At 42.2% G+C, this 15133-nt stretch overlaps 1 protein-coding gene and 1 pseudogene across 2 annotated transcripts in view; one reads left to right on the top strand and one right to left on the bottom strand.

The window, feature by feature from the left end:
• The first annotated feature begins 1572 nt into the window (after positions 1-1572).
• LOC121168056 lies at positions 1573-8451 on the top strand (annotated as a pseudogene).
• A 4092-nt stretch (positions 8452-12543) lies between these two features.
• LOC121168055 (stAR-related lipid transfer protein 13) overlaps positions 12544-15133 on the bottom strand; it is a 171642-nt gene continuing 169052 nt past the window's right edge. For both annotated transcript variants that reach the window (XM_040997824.1, XM_040997825.1), the window contains exon 14: positions 12544-13629. In XM_040997824.1, coding sequence (XP_040853758.1) covers positions 13512-13629 — 118 coding nt within the window. In that variant the 3' untranslated portion in view covers positions 12544-13511. The remainder of the gene's footprint in view (positions 13630-15133) is intronic.

Genomic DNA, 15133 nt, shown 5'->3' with positions numbered 1-15133 from the left:
TCCCCGTAATGTCCCCAGCACCACCACTGTGCTCACAATTGTCTCTGACTGGGAAGAAGTGCATTTGAATTTTTTCTCTCCTATTCATGTTATGTACGTGGAGGATTGCGTCACATTGTGGGAGTGCTCATTTAGTACATGATGGAAGAGTTCTAAATAAGAAAGATGGAGTACAAGTAAGCTCAGGTGGATTTCAGGTGACAGTGGAGGAAACAGGAATGAAAAGTGCTGCCTCACCAAGCCATCCTTTTGTCAAAAACCACCAATCAAATGGCTAGAATGCAAAGTTAGTAACTTAATTACTTAGACTCCACCTTCTGGGTTAAAAAAAAATCCCAATCAGTCAATAAGAAGACACATACCTTGAATTTGTCCACCCCCTTTCTCCTCAGCAAAAGCTGATATGAAGGGGAGATGGGAGCCACTGACATGAGCATAAGCAAGAAGAGCTCATTAGTGTATAACCTTAGTAAACTTAGAAATGTAAGAACAGGGGTAGCATTTGGTCTAGTAGCTAGAGACCAGTTGGGATGCCAGCATCTACCCTCAGAGTGCCTGCGTTCTGGTCCTGATGCTGTCTGAGTGTCAGCTTCATGATAATGTACACCCTTGGACGTAGCAGGTGATGGCTCAGGGGTTCCTGTCACCCATACGGGAGATGCAGCTGAAGCTTTCCATCTTCAGCTTTGGCCCCCAAATGTATCTCTTTATTTACCCTTAATTGTTACTCTTGTGCTTGCTCTGCTGTTGAAATAAATAAATAATTAAAAAATAAGAACAAGTATAAAATCTATGCTGCTTTGCTTTTGTTAAGGTTATTCTAAAGCCTAAAAAAATTCTGAAAAAGAAATTACTACATAATTCCTCCCTAAAAAGATAATGGCTGTTCAAATTTCTAACCAAGTGTGACAGTTACTTCTCAGTTCATATTATATTATTTAGTCTTTCACAGCATTTGAACCTACTACGACGTTAATCCAGAGATCTCCTTGTTATAGTCAGTTCCTGACATCCACATACTTAGAGCTACCTGGGTTTATGTCAAGACAAAGTTAGGTTTGCTCTGGGCCAAATTCAATCCCAGTCTTCAATCTGTGTGTGTGTGTGTGTGTGTGTGTGTGTGTGTGTGTGTGTGTTTAAGCTACAAATTTGAAGTAAACAATTACTGCATCGAGAAGCAATGAGAAATTGAATTAATTGAACTCTACCCATACATGCAGTCACTTGGAGCTTGCATTTGTCATGGGATGGCTGGATTTGGATTCCTTGTCTCTGATCCAAGAGGGAATCGGCAGATGAGACACAAGTGGAAGCCAGTAAGAAGAAGCAAGACTGATTTGTGGACAAAACAAAAGTACTCATTCAAGAAGTACTGGTGGACATACCTAGTTACCCTCAACAGGTTTCTGGGCCATCTTTTACATCATCTGGAGGTACAAAGGGCAAGTGGAATGGGGCTGGGTGTGTTTTGGTTGAATATTCATAGGAGTCAGGTTGGGATGGGATATGAGTGCTATCCATTTCCTCATCTCTTTTTGGAAATCTCAAAAATGCCATGGCATCAGGTACACGATGGGAGAGGCAGCATCAGCGATGGTAATTTTATCACAATATTACTATAATGTCCTAAAAGCCATCACAGACAGGCAGGCAGCCAACAGCTATGGTGGTGATTTTTGCCCAGTGCTATTTTGGGGTGTCAGTTTCCCCGAGTCTGCAATCTTACACTGGATGAATGGCAGGGCAGTAGCTTGGGCAGAGCAGGTGAGGCTGCAGCCACGAGGACTACAGAGAGGAGCTGGTGACTTCAGTTCCTCCATGGGAGCTACCTCTTTGCCTACATCACTGTGGCTGAACTTTGAGAAGTATGAACAACACTGAGGTGCTTTTGCACACTCACAAGGCTAGTTGTAATTCATAAAATGAATAAAACCACATGCCGATGAAGATGTGCTGATGAGAGGGTAAAATAGTGCAGAATAAATAGTTTGAAAGTTAGAATCTTAGAAAGTTAAACCAAACTTTACAACATAGTTCAACAACTCCACTCTTTGGGCATTTATGCATAAGAAAACCAGTTCTCATCATGCTTCTCAGCTATTTTCACCCATGACACAAAACCATCCGTGTCAAAAGATGCCTTCCCTTTGCTTCTCTTTATTCTTGCCCTAAGTGTGCCTCTTTGAAGTCCTATTTTATCATATATATATATATATATATTTTTTTTTTTTGCTGCAGTCTGTACATTCTGAACAATACGTCTGTGCTTCAGGCATCTTCACATTGGTCTTAAAGGTTATTTTCCATTTTTTGGAATTTGTTCTCTGCATTTTGCCCTGTTTCCAAGAAGCAAGCATAATTCTAATGCCATTAGATAGTGCTAGGAACTCAGATATACTGAAGTTTTTAACTTACCTCTTATTGATCCAACCAGGCTCCGGAGAGTATTATGTACAGGCACAATAGCAGAAGGGAGTCAAAAGACATCTTTATTAATAGCTGTACAAAGGCCTGAGAATCGCAGTAAGAATAAGGACTTTATGCTAAGTGTAAGTCTTGTAACTGACGTGCCTGGACCAGCCATGGGCCAGAAGGGATGGGAGGAGGGGGGCTGTGTGTATTTACTTTGCTTACCAGCCAGCTGTATGCTCATGGAAGTGAATGTGCAGCATTCAGGCCACCTAGCAGAGCTCTGATCAGTTCCAAGCAATGCCAGGGTCACCTGGCATCACATCAACCATCTTTGCTCCCCAGGTAGAGCACCAGAAAGGGTTGAATAGAAGCTGCCTGGGCAGAGAAGAGGAAGTTGTCTCTCCCTGAAGAGTCCAGCACCCTTGGAAAATCTGGGCTCATAGAGAGCTGGCTGTGCAGCTTCCCTAATTTAGTGGTTTCTGCATTGTGGAGATTGTTTGCAATTAAATGCAACATTTCACTCTTCAGGAAAAGTCATTCTGCAAAATTTCACCCTTGGTTTCTCACAGCAAGCCAAGCTTCCTGCCTCCTATTCTTGATGATTTATTTCAGCACCCTATCAGAGGTGAGCCTGCTCATTAGTCTGATTAAGGGCAAAGGTAGGACAAAGATTGCAGTGCTTGGGCTTCAGGACTGTGGACTGATTTCGGGGAAGCCATTTGCCCTTCTGGTGCCGCTCAAAACATACAGATAGGATTGGGCATTTGGGAGGATTGTTGCAAAAATTATACATACTTAAGAAACGACATGCATATATAATTGAATTCATATCCACATATGTACTAATATGTAATCTGTGCATATACCAGGATACTTCAAAGAGTTCGCAGGAAGATGGGATTATAAGATAAGTATGCATGACATATGCATGAAATCCATGTATAATTCTTCATACACGCTTCACAAAGTTTTTGAAGATTTTCCATATGCATAAATTTAAATTTTTTTGCATTAAAATAAGTTTATTTTTTAATTCCATTTTCCACAAACCCTTTAGAGACTTGCTATGCTTATGGTCATTTGTATGTGTATGTGTGTGTGTATGTTTATATGTGTGTGTGTATCCATGTGTGTATATTAATCCCTTGGTCTAAACAATGCAATTCCTGCTGTTTCTCATCTTTGGCTCAATTTAGAAAGTTGTCCATATACGGATGGTAATAATCAGAGGCAGATACACAAAGCACACACAGCACGCAGGGCATTAGAAGCATTCTCTTGATTTTACTGCTTAAGCTCTTAGATCTGAAGTTCAGGTTCACTTGTGGTTCCCACTCATTAAGGTCCAAATTGCCTCTTGGCGAATGCTCTGGAAAATTTCCACGCCTGTTTTCTGCTTGGTGAGATTTTCTGACTGTCCTGTAGTACACCAGTATTTATCAGGCCTGGATCCATCTTCTGTCCTTGATTTCCTTGTCACGGTGCCATGGCCTTAACCCTGTCCTGGGAACTGGAGCTCTGGAAATTCTATCTTCCTGATTTGCATGGCTCATGATGTCACCTAGAGCAATCTACTTCCAATCTCTGCACAACATCTTGAGCCTGGAATGTGGGAACATGAGGAGCTGTTTGTTTTATCCTCCTGAATCTTTGAGCAGCAATTACAAAGTGTTCTCTCTTCTCAGACAAAGACAGCCCCCTCCCATTTCTCTTCAGTTCCACTAGCAGCAGCTGTTGCTGTGGGAACCATTGTTTAAAATCTCATCACTTCACACTGAGTTTTCCCACTTGATGCCTAGTTTGTTATATCCTGAGCCCTGGGCTCAAGTCATCAGGACTCTCCGGGGCTTGCATTATTATAAATGTGGACTCTGAGATCTGTGGGGAGGATGATGACAGCCCCATCTCCGCCTGAGAAGGCAGCCATGCTGTGCCAGGACCACTGCATTTTGGTACCAAGTGCTGTGTAGCTGCTTGCTGACTGAGCTGCCGGAGTGTTTATTGCCTGTATCCACCAGTGAGTTCCTAAAAGGACCCCTGAAAACTGACAGAAAACTAAGAATGAATTCCTTTGCTATATCCGAGTTTTTGTTTTTGAACTGAGACACATGGCTCTGAAGAGTGTGTTCTGATTGTGGGCTGTCCCAGGCTTGACCTCCTGGATGGCAGTGCCAGCAAAACCTCACAGTGGTGGTGTCTTCGTACCAGCCACTGCTCTGTGGACGGCACACTCCATTTCAGGAGACCCATTAGCTTATTTGCCCAAAAACTCTTCGGAGTTGCCCTTCGTCATGGGGAGTTAGTCCAGTAGATCTCTCTGATTGTGTGGAATACATTTTAAGATCACCTGTGGATGATGAAAATGGAGGGCAAAACCGAGCCTCACACATACTATGCTTTTTTTTACATCAACATCTTTGAAGTTTAACTTGTAACTTTAAGCACAGCCAGACGTTAACAATACAGTGACAGTTGATCTGATGTCTAAAATGCTTAATTAGGTAACTAATGGGTGCATAATACATACAGCATGGATTCTTTGGACAAAGGGATATTTCACACTCCTGGCAGGAGGCAGCAGGAGGGTGCAAGATTTCATCATGCTACTCAGAATCTCAAAATTTATGAATTATCTGTTTCTGGAATTTTCCATTTAGTATTGTCAGACCAAGGTTTGCCATGTGTAGCTGAGACTACAGAAGGCAGGCCAGTGGACAAGGGAGGATTGCTATACTCTCTACTGTGGCACAAGTAGGATTGGCAGCTGTGCTTGGCTCCTTTTAATGTCCCTTGTTGGCAAAGGACAACAGAGAAAATGAACGACTACAAGGGAAACTAATGACAAATATATCTTATATTTTTGTCGTCTGTTTCCCCAGCTTGGTGCTTCCTCACATATATCTTACATTGTTGTCCGTTAGAAGAATGGGCATATTCTGTCTCTTGCTCCTTCCCCCACCCCCCAAGACCCCTGAGCCACAGCCAGTGGGGCGCAAAGTGAATGCTCGCTTAGTCTTCCTCTGGCAGAAAGCACCTGCTAAAGCCATGTTTCACAGGATGGAGGTGAAATGGATGCCACATACCTAATTGCTTGATATACTGGGAAGATCTGCCGGAAGATGAAACGTGGCTAGCGTCAGTATCGAAAAGAGAGGGAGAGGTCTGGTCGCAGGAGGCTGCCAGGAATAGCCTCCACCTTTGTCTAAGGCAAAGCTCTCTGGCCTTGAGATGATCCCGCAGGGAAGCAGAGCCCATGTTGGGGCAGAAGCAATCTTCCCATTCCTATCATTTGATAAGGCTGTTGTCTTTCAGGATTAGACTTTATTTTTTATTTTTAAATTTTTTTTGTAGTATAATTGCAGACTCATCCTTGTTCCAAAAATAGCTCCCATTTACCTGCTGATGCCTGAAATCCATGTAACAGGAGAAAAAAAGCCTCTGATTCCCAATAAAGAGATAAAAGGCTTAATTATGCAAATCTGCAGTGGGGTAACACTGTCTAAAACTCATTCATAATAAAATGTTATCACTCAGCTTTTCTACAGGTGGGATGACTTGTACACTAGTAGATGGGAAATATGTACTGGAATAGGAAAGGACCTGGAGAGTCACCCTCTTGAACCTCACTGCAAGCACAAGGACTCAGATAGAGAAGGCTGCGAGACACTTCCCAAGGCTGGCAGGAGGGAGGCTGGCTCTGCAGTTTTGCCTGTAGGAAACAATGGGGTGGTGTTTCCATTGAGATAACACAGATGTAAGGAAATGAATTAATGCAAGTCCATTGTGTGCTGTCTTCTGGGTTCAAAGGTTTGGTAAAGACACACCCTCTAGATAGGTAGGTGAAATAGGTCTTCTCCCATGTGGATTGATATTCCTTTTGCCATTCTGTCATACATCCATCACGAGAGCGAGATGGGCTTGGGGGTCCCTCAAGTCCTTGCCTGCAGCTGAGAAGGGCAGTGGAGGATGAGATGGCGGGGTAAGCTGGACAGATAAGCATCTCAAAGGTCAGGTTTGGATCCATGTGCTCAAAGAGAAGCCACTTAAATGAATAGCTTTATGTTATGTTCTTCTTGTATTTTTCTTCTCCCCAGATCAGGGTGTTGCATGAGCTTTTATTTTTGGTGACAATCTACTGTCAGGTGGACTGTGAGGATTTCAGGAGGATCCTGTATCAGTTCCATCAGAAGGTGTTAAGGGGAGACCTGATCCATGTCAGTGTGATGAGAGCAGGTGGAAGAGGTATGGAGCCAGGCAGGGAGCTGACAGCATCATCCACTGGCAGTAGAGCGTCCTGCAGTGGTGCCGAGGACATCAATTTTGAGTGCTCTGGGCCTGCTCTTATGCACAGGGTGGAACTTTTCTTGAGAAATCCTAAATATCTCTGGAGACTAGTGAGGCACATTAGCTTCTCGAAATCAGAGCACCTGGGACATTGCTCTGTTATCATTTAGGTACTCCAGTGTCGTATGTGTGAGCATTTTGTTTGATGGCTTAGGTAGCAGTTAGGATGTTATATCCCACATGAGAGAACTCTGGCTCCTTAGTAGAGCTACCTGCCAATGCAGATTCTGGGAAGCAATGATGAGGATGCAAGTAGCTGGGTCCTTACCACCCACCTGCCCTTCTCTGTAGCCTGGACAGCACTCTTGGCTTCTAATTCTGGCTCCAGGCTAGACTCAACCATTGGAGGCATTTTGGTAGTCAATCCATGGATGGGAGCTTTCTGTCTCTTTGACAACTGCTTCTCTGCTTCTGGAATTGAATGTTGTAGTTTGAGATACATGGGCTTCCAACACCTGCACAGGGAAGAAGTAGCCATCTTGCAGAAACTAGTGCAGTTCTCAGAGGCACAATTTGTCTGGGTTGCTGCACTTCTCTTTTTTCACAATGAATAGGTGTTCAGTAAATTGGTTATCTACAACACCCCCAACCATGTACTAAGCAATTTTAGTGGGACTATGGACAAAGACAGCTACTTAGTACGTCCTTTGGAAGAGTTCTCTATCCCAGGCCCACAGAAGAATCTTTTCTGACCATGTTACCTAAGCCTACCACATTTCCCAATGCACCATCCTTCTTCTGCATTTATTATCTCTGGAGGGCTTACCTGGAGGTTTGCTCACTAAATGGTAAACTGTGAGGACAGGATACAGAGAGGATATACAGAGGATATATAGAGGATTGGAGCAAGAGAGAGAGAGAGAGAGAGAGAGAGAGAGACAGGGAGAGAGAGAGAGAGAGATTTTGCTGCTTCCCTCTTCAAATAGCTGCTATTACTACAGACAGGGCCAAGAGCTTTGTTCAGATCAAACATGTAAGTGCAAGTCCAAGGACATGGGCCCAAGGGCCCAAGAGAAAAAAAGGAAAGGAAAGGAAAAGCTCATGAATGCTCAAAGAAGGCAAAAAAAAAAAAAAAAAAAAAAAGATTGGTCTGAAGGTTAAACTTTACCACAAGCAGTGCCATGCTGGGAAAATACAGAGGAAAAAGACAATCAACATGCAGGAAAAGAGAAACAGCAAACAAAAGAAAAATGAAAAGACTCCCAGGGAGCAGTACCAACCTGTCAGCTGGACAGAGAGGGACAGTCCCAAGCTAAAGTACTTTTCAATATGATTAAACAAGAAAGAAAAGAGAAAGATGGAACATGGGAAGTCCTTCTGCCTAAAGGGAAAAACAGAAGTGTGACAAGTTGTTTGAACAGGAAAAAGAAAAAAGAAGGCATGGAAGAGGATGGTCACCAAAGTCTGCTTTGTTGGAGATGGCTTTACAAGAAAACCACCCAAATAGGAAAGATGCATTAGACCAAGGCGATTACGTTTCAAAAACGCCCATGGAACACATCCAGAACTGGAAGACACCTTCTGCCTGCCTAATTTAGGTGTAAAACAGAGTCCATCGTCCCCATTATATATAACTCTGGGTGTAACTACCAAAGGTACTGCTATTAGAGTGAATGTGAGTGAGCTGGGCTTTGTAATACAAGGAAGCAAGTTATATGGGAGAAATATGTCCAAGTTACCAACAATCCTGTTTGACAGCAGTTTCATATACATAACATGTAATCATTATAGAAGACTACACATTAATTGAGAAAATTGTCATTACTGTGACATTTCTGGAAACTAACAATAGCCTTACATATCTGTAGTTGGCAAGAAAACTGTTTATTAACTAAGCTTTAAAAAGCATTAAAATGATCCATTTCTAACAAAAAAAAGTTTCATGGAAAGCCTGTATTATGAAAAACTACAGCAAGCATTTGGCCTGGCAGTTCAGATACTTATGCTCTCTGTTGGAGTACCTGGGTTTAAGTCCTCATTCTGTCTGCTGATACCAGTTTCCTGCCATTGCAGAGCCTAAGCAGCACCAAATTATGGCTCAAGCAATTGGGCTCCTGCCACCCAAATAAGAGATCTCAACTGAACTTCCAGCTCCTTGTCTTAGTGCAGGCAACCCTAAAAATCCACAGAATTATATCTATAGCCCATCCTCCATACTTGTGGATTCTGTATTTTTTGTATTTACAAATTCACCTGCTTGCTAACACTGATGTGTAGCCACCAAATCATTCAATATTGGAAGTGCCTCTATGATCGCGTGCAGATGGAACAGTTGGTGTCACTGATGTGCACATCCCCCGCTGGAGCAGATGTTTTCTTAGTATAGGCATGTGTCCCTTTATGGTCTGTTGAGTGCCATGTTTCCCCCATGTTTGTGCTTTGTTGGTGGTGATTTTACTGCTAAAAATGTCCCTCAGGTGTAGTGCCGATGTGCTGTCTAGTGTTGTTGGACACAAGGATGCTAGGATACGGTACAGGAAGAAAGAGAATGTGTTGCATGAGCTTTGCACACGCCTCAGTTACAGTGCTGTTGGCAGAATGGTGAGGGAGCTTGCTGATGTGGCTGTGAGGCTGTTCCAGAAAAGTACTAATGGGCCATCTGTAGTGTGTGGTGCAGCTGTGGAAAAGTTGGACTGAAAAGCAACTGAATTTGTGGACGTGGAAGATGATAGAGTGATTTAAGAAAAACTTACGGATATGGCTAATGTTGGGAGGTCTAAGCCCCAAGAAAATTGTAGTCATGTCCCCAGGGCTAGGACAACATTAAATCCTTCTCCATTAGGGTTATATTGCCAAACAATATTACAGAAATTAATTTGTAGGAGATGTATGTCAAGTATAGAAAGAATATCCCAGTGTTAGATGTTGATGGGTTCACAAACATGACCAGAGGCTGAATTTCCCTTGGAGCAATAGGTCAACACTGGTGGATTTAGGTTTGCTGAGACATTGCAGAATAGAACTACAAAGGATGCTAATGGACTGCTAGTTGCCATTTCTGTGCAAGGCATCTTCTTCCTATTAGCATCTCTGCCTGCCAGTGTCATATTCCTAGCAGATGTGTGCTGAATGCATAAATGTTTAACAAAGGGGATCTGACCTCAAAGACATAGAATTGCTAGCAACTGGGGGCTCCAGTCGTACACAAGGAGTCATGCAGGTTGCCTGATGCATCTTGTTACAGTGGAAGTGAAGATTTTCTTTAAGAACATCTACACAGGATGGAGTTGCCTGAGGAATGCCACACAGAGCACACTGTCAGGCACTGGGTCTTCACAGCTGTGCAACACTGTGAATGCTGAGGCACAGGAGCTGTCTTCACTTCCAGACAGTCAGCACACACTGACTTCACTTTTATGTCAGAGTGCTATCCACTATTTGGCTGGGGTATATTTTATTCCTGTCCTTTGTATATTATCTTATGAGAGGTCACATGACTGGGTGTTTTTTTTTTTTGTATCAAATATCAGAAAGCGGCAATATGATGCTTTCAAATCTAAGAATTTCAAGTTGAGTTCATATGATCCACACTTCCAGAGCAACATTTGAACTATAACCTATAGCTGCAAAAAAAATCACCTCTTTACATAAAAGAGGAAAACCTAGCATGGAGATTCCTGCTTTGCCTACAGAAGTAAAACTTTCACATCACGGAGGAAGTCGTGTGTGAGGTGAGCAGAGGGGAGCTGGCACATCTTTGATGTGGCATATGGTGGTTTGGCTGCTGTGGCTTTGGAAGCCTAGAGCTGAGTGTGGGAGCTCCTGCCTACTTGGCTAAGGGCTAGCTTCATTATTTCATAGAAGTAAAGCCTTGGAAGACAAGGCACACGAATGACTACAAGGGCCAAGGATCGGTCATTCGTGGCTCCTCTTTACAATCGAGTAGTGTTATAACTCATTCTGTCAAGTCCTGATTCCTTGTCCATGTACCAACAACATAATTCAGCAAAGGGTTCACTGCATCTTAGATAAAGAAAAAAAAATCATGAATGCATTTTCAAAAAATCCAGATTGATAATTAATGAATTTGAACAGACACACAAAATCCTTCCCCATCAGTTTAATGCCCGAGGCCCAGGTGAAGGAACTTAAGATTATTAGTGTTTGCTAATACCAGCATCGTTGCACATGGGAGAAAATATTGATTATCGACAGCACTAAGAAGTCAAGCTCACAGCAAACAACCATAGAAAGAACTCTCCTTCATGGAGCAAGTTTTCCACTTTATATGATGAGGCATGAAAATCAACATGTGTTTATAGAAAATAGGAAATATTTAATATATATAAATTTATTTGCCTTAGCAATTTACAATTAATGATTGATACCAGCAATTGAGGTAAAAATATACATGAGGTATAAATATAATATTTAAATGTAATATTATATTTTATTTCCAATGGCAAGATAACCACAAATAAAACACTGTGGTGTTCGACAAATACGTGAGATGCATCCTCTCCACTCCCCACTTTCCCCTTTCCTTTTCTAGAAGGATGCACTGATTTCGTACGCTGTAGTGATGTGATGAGTATGTGCACAACAAAAAACAAGCCAGGTTATTTGAAGAGAGGAGAGTCGGAAATACAAACACACTTGGTTTTACTGTGTTTAAGTGTCCTCTAGATGCTGGCTTCTCAGAGCGAGGTCTTTGGGCCAGAGCGTGGGTGTCCCTGAGGCCCATGAGCGATGCAGCATTTCACGCCCACTCCAGACCGCCTGCAGAGGAGTCTGCATGTCACAAGCACCCAGGGGGAAGTGTGTGCGCATTAGGAGTAGAGGATACTTGTGTTTGGGAAAAATGCTTATTCTGTGTTTCCCAAACACGCAGGGTCCTGTTCTCGGGACAGTGCCAGTGTTTAGCTAACCTACATTAATGATGTTGTTGATGTATAAACAGTAACCCAGCATATAGAGTTACGTTCAAGAGGTTTTGGATGGATTTGTTTTGTTCACAAAGCAATGTCCAAAAGGTAAATTACGGGGTTGTTGCCACCTTTTTTAGATACACACATGGGGATGGAAAATTCCTAGGTCATAATTCAAACAGTATGATTTACCTTGCACCATACCAAACTCATATGTAGCATTTTTATTCCTTTCAATAAAATAATTGCACATTATTTCAATAAAATAATTGCTGATAAGAGAAAACATTACATAAATGAAATAATACAGAAAAAACTGGAGCCATTCATTTAAACTGTTTCTTTTTGTTTTCTAACATCAGAGATATTCATTTCTGTCACAGACAACCAAAGAATATCTCTCTCCCTGAAACCAAACACAATAAGTTATCTTTCTTTTACAGTTGTTGAACTACAATAAAAACAAATCCATTCACAACTGGTTCAGGAGAGTCAATTTGCCCATCCTTTATATTAATAAATAAGATTGGGTCAGATGCATAGGTAGTTTGAGCAGGCTAATAAAGAAATATGAAACTAATAAACATGTTTATATTTTCTAAAACTAAAGAACATAGCTTTGGTCTTATACTAATTAAATATCTTATCTTTTGGATTGCAGAACAGTACTGAGTTATATTTTAAGAGCATCATACAGAAAAAATACGAGTTCCCTGAAGCTATGATGATCTAGGACTCTTGAACAATCATCACCTCCCTTTGGTGTCCAGAGTTAAATTCAGTGCAATACAAAACTGGTAAGAAAATGCCAATGAACTGTGCCCATGAAGGCCACTGGTCAAAGAGAATAACATTTAACATCATTATGAAATATAGGAGGCTACTTCAAAACCCTTGCGGAAATGTGCATCATCTTTCAACTCTCGTTTCTCTTGAACTTTTTGAAGTACCCTTGTCTCTATGGAAACCTGAGACCATGCAGAGATCATCATTGCCATGAAGATGTGAAGGGTGGTCTGCTCACTTCTAGTTGGGGCACGGTAGTGTCTCAGTCACTGGCATGACACAGTGGTCCCTCAGTGTCTGACATCTCACTGAAATCACATCTGGGGGGCCCAGTGCCAGTTGGCCAACGCCACTTCAATTTGGTAATGACTTTTCACCATTGCTTTGTATTAAAGAAGTAAGTTCTTCCCCTCACTCCATCCCAGCACTCCACCCTCAGTACTTGGTTGGCAGGAGCAAATCGACAAGGCGTCAGAACCTTTTAAATGGTATTTTCCTTTGGTTAGCTGATCTTTGGTTAGACATCATGGCAGCCTGTTGGACGACACATTCTCACACTTTGGTGTTAGCAGCAGGTTCTGCTCAGCTTCTAGGACAACAGGGAGATGGGACCCAGAGGAACTTGGGAAGAGCTATGTGAGGAAAGGACTCACCGAGTCAGACATTCTGTTTCAAAACAGACATATATAAAATGAGTATCTTACATATTTACAGCAAAGATGGAGATATACACATGTATATATACAAATGTTACACATACATTTATTTACAATGCAGTATATGCTTCTTAGAAGCCTTTAAATACAAAATTAGGCAATGCACAAGGAATAGTCCACTGAATTTTAAGTAATATAGATAAATGCTCTAATATTTAAAAATATTCTATTAGTATGGATGTAGCCATCTCCAGGAAGGCCAGAAAAGTTCCTTTTGAAATTCTTGTGTCCTCATCATGCCGACTGCTTTTCACTGCATCCATTCTTAAGCAATACTATGTCGGTCAGCCACTTGCTCTCTCTGGCTTTCTCATGCGCACACTCTCTGTCATTACCATTTGCTTTCTCTTCCTCTTCCCTGAGTTTGATGTCACGCTGGGAAAACTCAGATTTTCGTTTCTGGACCCTCAGCAATGAGGGGCTGAAAAGAGTTCCTGATTCTGGCTACTTCCGCTGCACACAAGTGTCCGAAGCCTTTGCTGTACCATTCCGGGGAGTGACCTCTGTGGGAAAGAAATCAGAAAGCAAGTGGGAAGGTCTGTTTGTCTCACTCAGCATTTTTCCATGGAAGACAGAGCCATCCTGAAGCCCTGGCCAACAGTGCACCCGCTACAACCTGGGACGGCCACCTTGTGGATCTGAGAACCTCATTCTGTCATTGGGTGCTTGGAAAATGTCTGGACCACCAATAGTCACTCTGTCTCTTCAGTATTCATCAGGTGCCTTAACATAACACCAACTCTTACAAGTAAAATGGCAAGAATTAGACTAAAGCTAGACTTCACTGAGAAAACTCACTTTCTGTCTACCAAAGTGAAGAACTTAGCTCGGTATCATGAAAACCTTGAAGGGAGTTGGATGTAAGTCACTTTCTTCTCAAAGGAAGGTAACTGCGGTGAAGAAGGGACAGCAAGAGGAGTCAGGTTACAAAGACACAAGAGAACAGAACACGGATTTGTGAAGATCTACTATATATGTGCCTGTGTGTGCTCCAGGTGAGAAGCACAGAAATAGAAGGGACAATAAACTACTCTATAATTCCACTCCTGGCATATAGCCAATAAAATCAGTGCATGGGAAAGACATCTGCACTCCTGTGCTCCTTGTGCACTATTCAGAATAGCCAGGATGTGGAAGCAACCTATGTGTGCATCAGAAGATGAACGGATAAAGACAATATGCTGTTTATCTACAATGGAATATTATTCTGACCTTATGCAAGGAATTCTCTCATTTATGACAACATGAGTGAGCCTAGGATGTTATACTACGTGAAATAAGTCAGGCACTAAAGGACAGATGCCACAGGATATCACACACAGGCAGAATCTGCAATTGTGCAATTATTGGAAGCGGAGAGGAGAATGAATACTAGGGGATGATGATACTAGAGGCTGGGGACATAATGGTCAAGGATCATAAAATTTCCAATAGAGAGAATAATTAAATAGACAGACCTACTGCAAACTACAGTGATTAGAGTTAACAAAAATGCATTATGTTCAGCCCCCACATGGTAGCCTAGTGGCTAAAGTCCTTGCCTTACATGCAGCAGGATCCCATATGGGTGGTGGTTTGTCTCCTGGCAGCCCCACTTCCCACCCAGCCCTCTGCTTTGGAAATCAGTCAAGAATGGCCTAAAGCCATGGGACCCTGCACCCTTGTGGAAGACCCGGAAGAAGCTCCTGACTCCTGGCTTTGGATTGGCTCAGCTCCGGCCATTGCAGCCACTTGTGTAGTGAGTCAGCAGATGGAAGATCATCTTTCCTCCTCTCTGTATATCTGACTTGCTAATTAAAAAAATGCATTGTATTCTTGAATGCTAACAGAATGTAGATTTTAAATGTACCCACCACAAAATATGTGAGGTCATGGATATGCCCATTAGCTTGCTTTGGCCAGTCTACAATGCTTATGTTTTAAAACATCATACTAGCAGTCCAGTATACTTACGCCCAAAGTTTAGTTGTCAATGAAATATACACAAGGAAAATGGAGAGTAAAGGC

This window comes from Ochotona curzoniae, unplaced genomic scaffold, assembly GCF_017591425.1.
Source record: "Ochotona curzoniae isolate NIBS_2020 unplaced genomic scaffold, NIBS_Ocur_1.0 patch48, whole genome shotgun sequence".
In the NCBI taxonomy this organism is placed as follows: domain Eukaryota; kingdom Metazoa; phylum Chordata; class Mammalia; order Lagomorpha; family Ochotonidae; genus Ochotona; species Ochotona curzoniae.
Note: the sequence above shows the minus strand (reverse complement) of the source record. Positions and strands in the feature narration are given on the sequence as shown.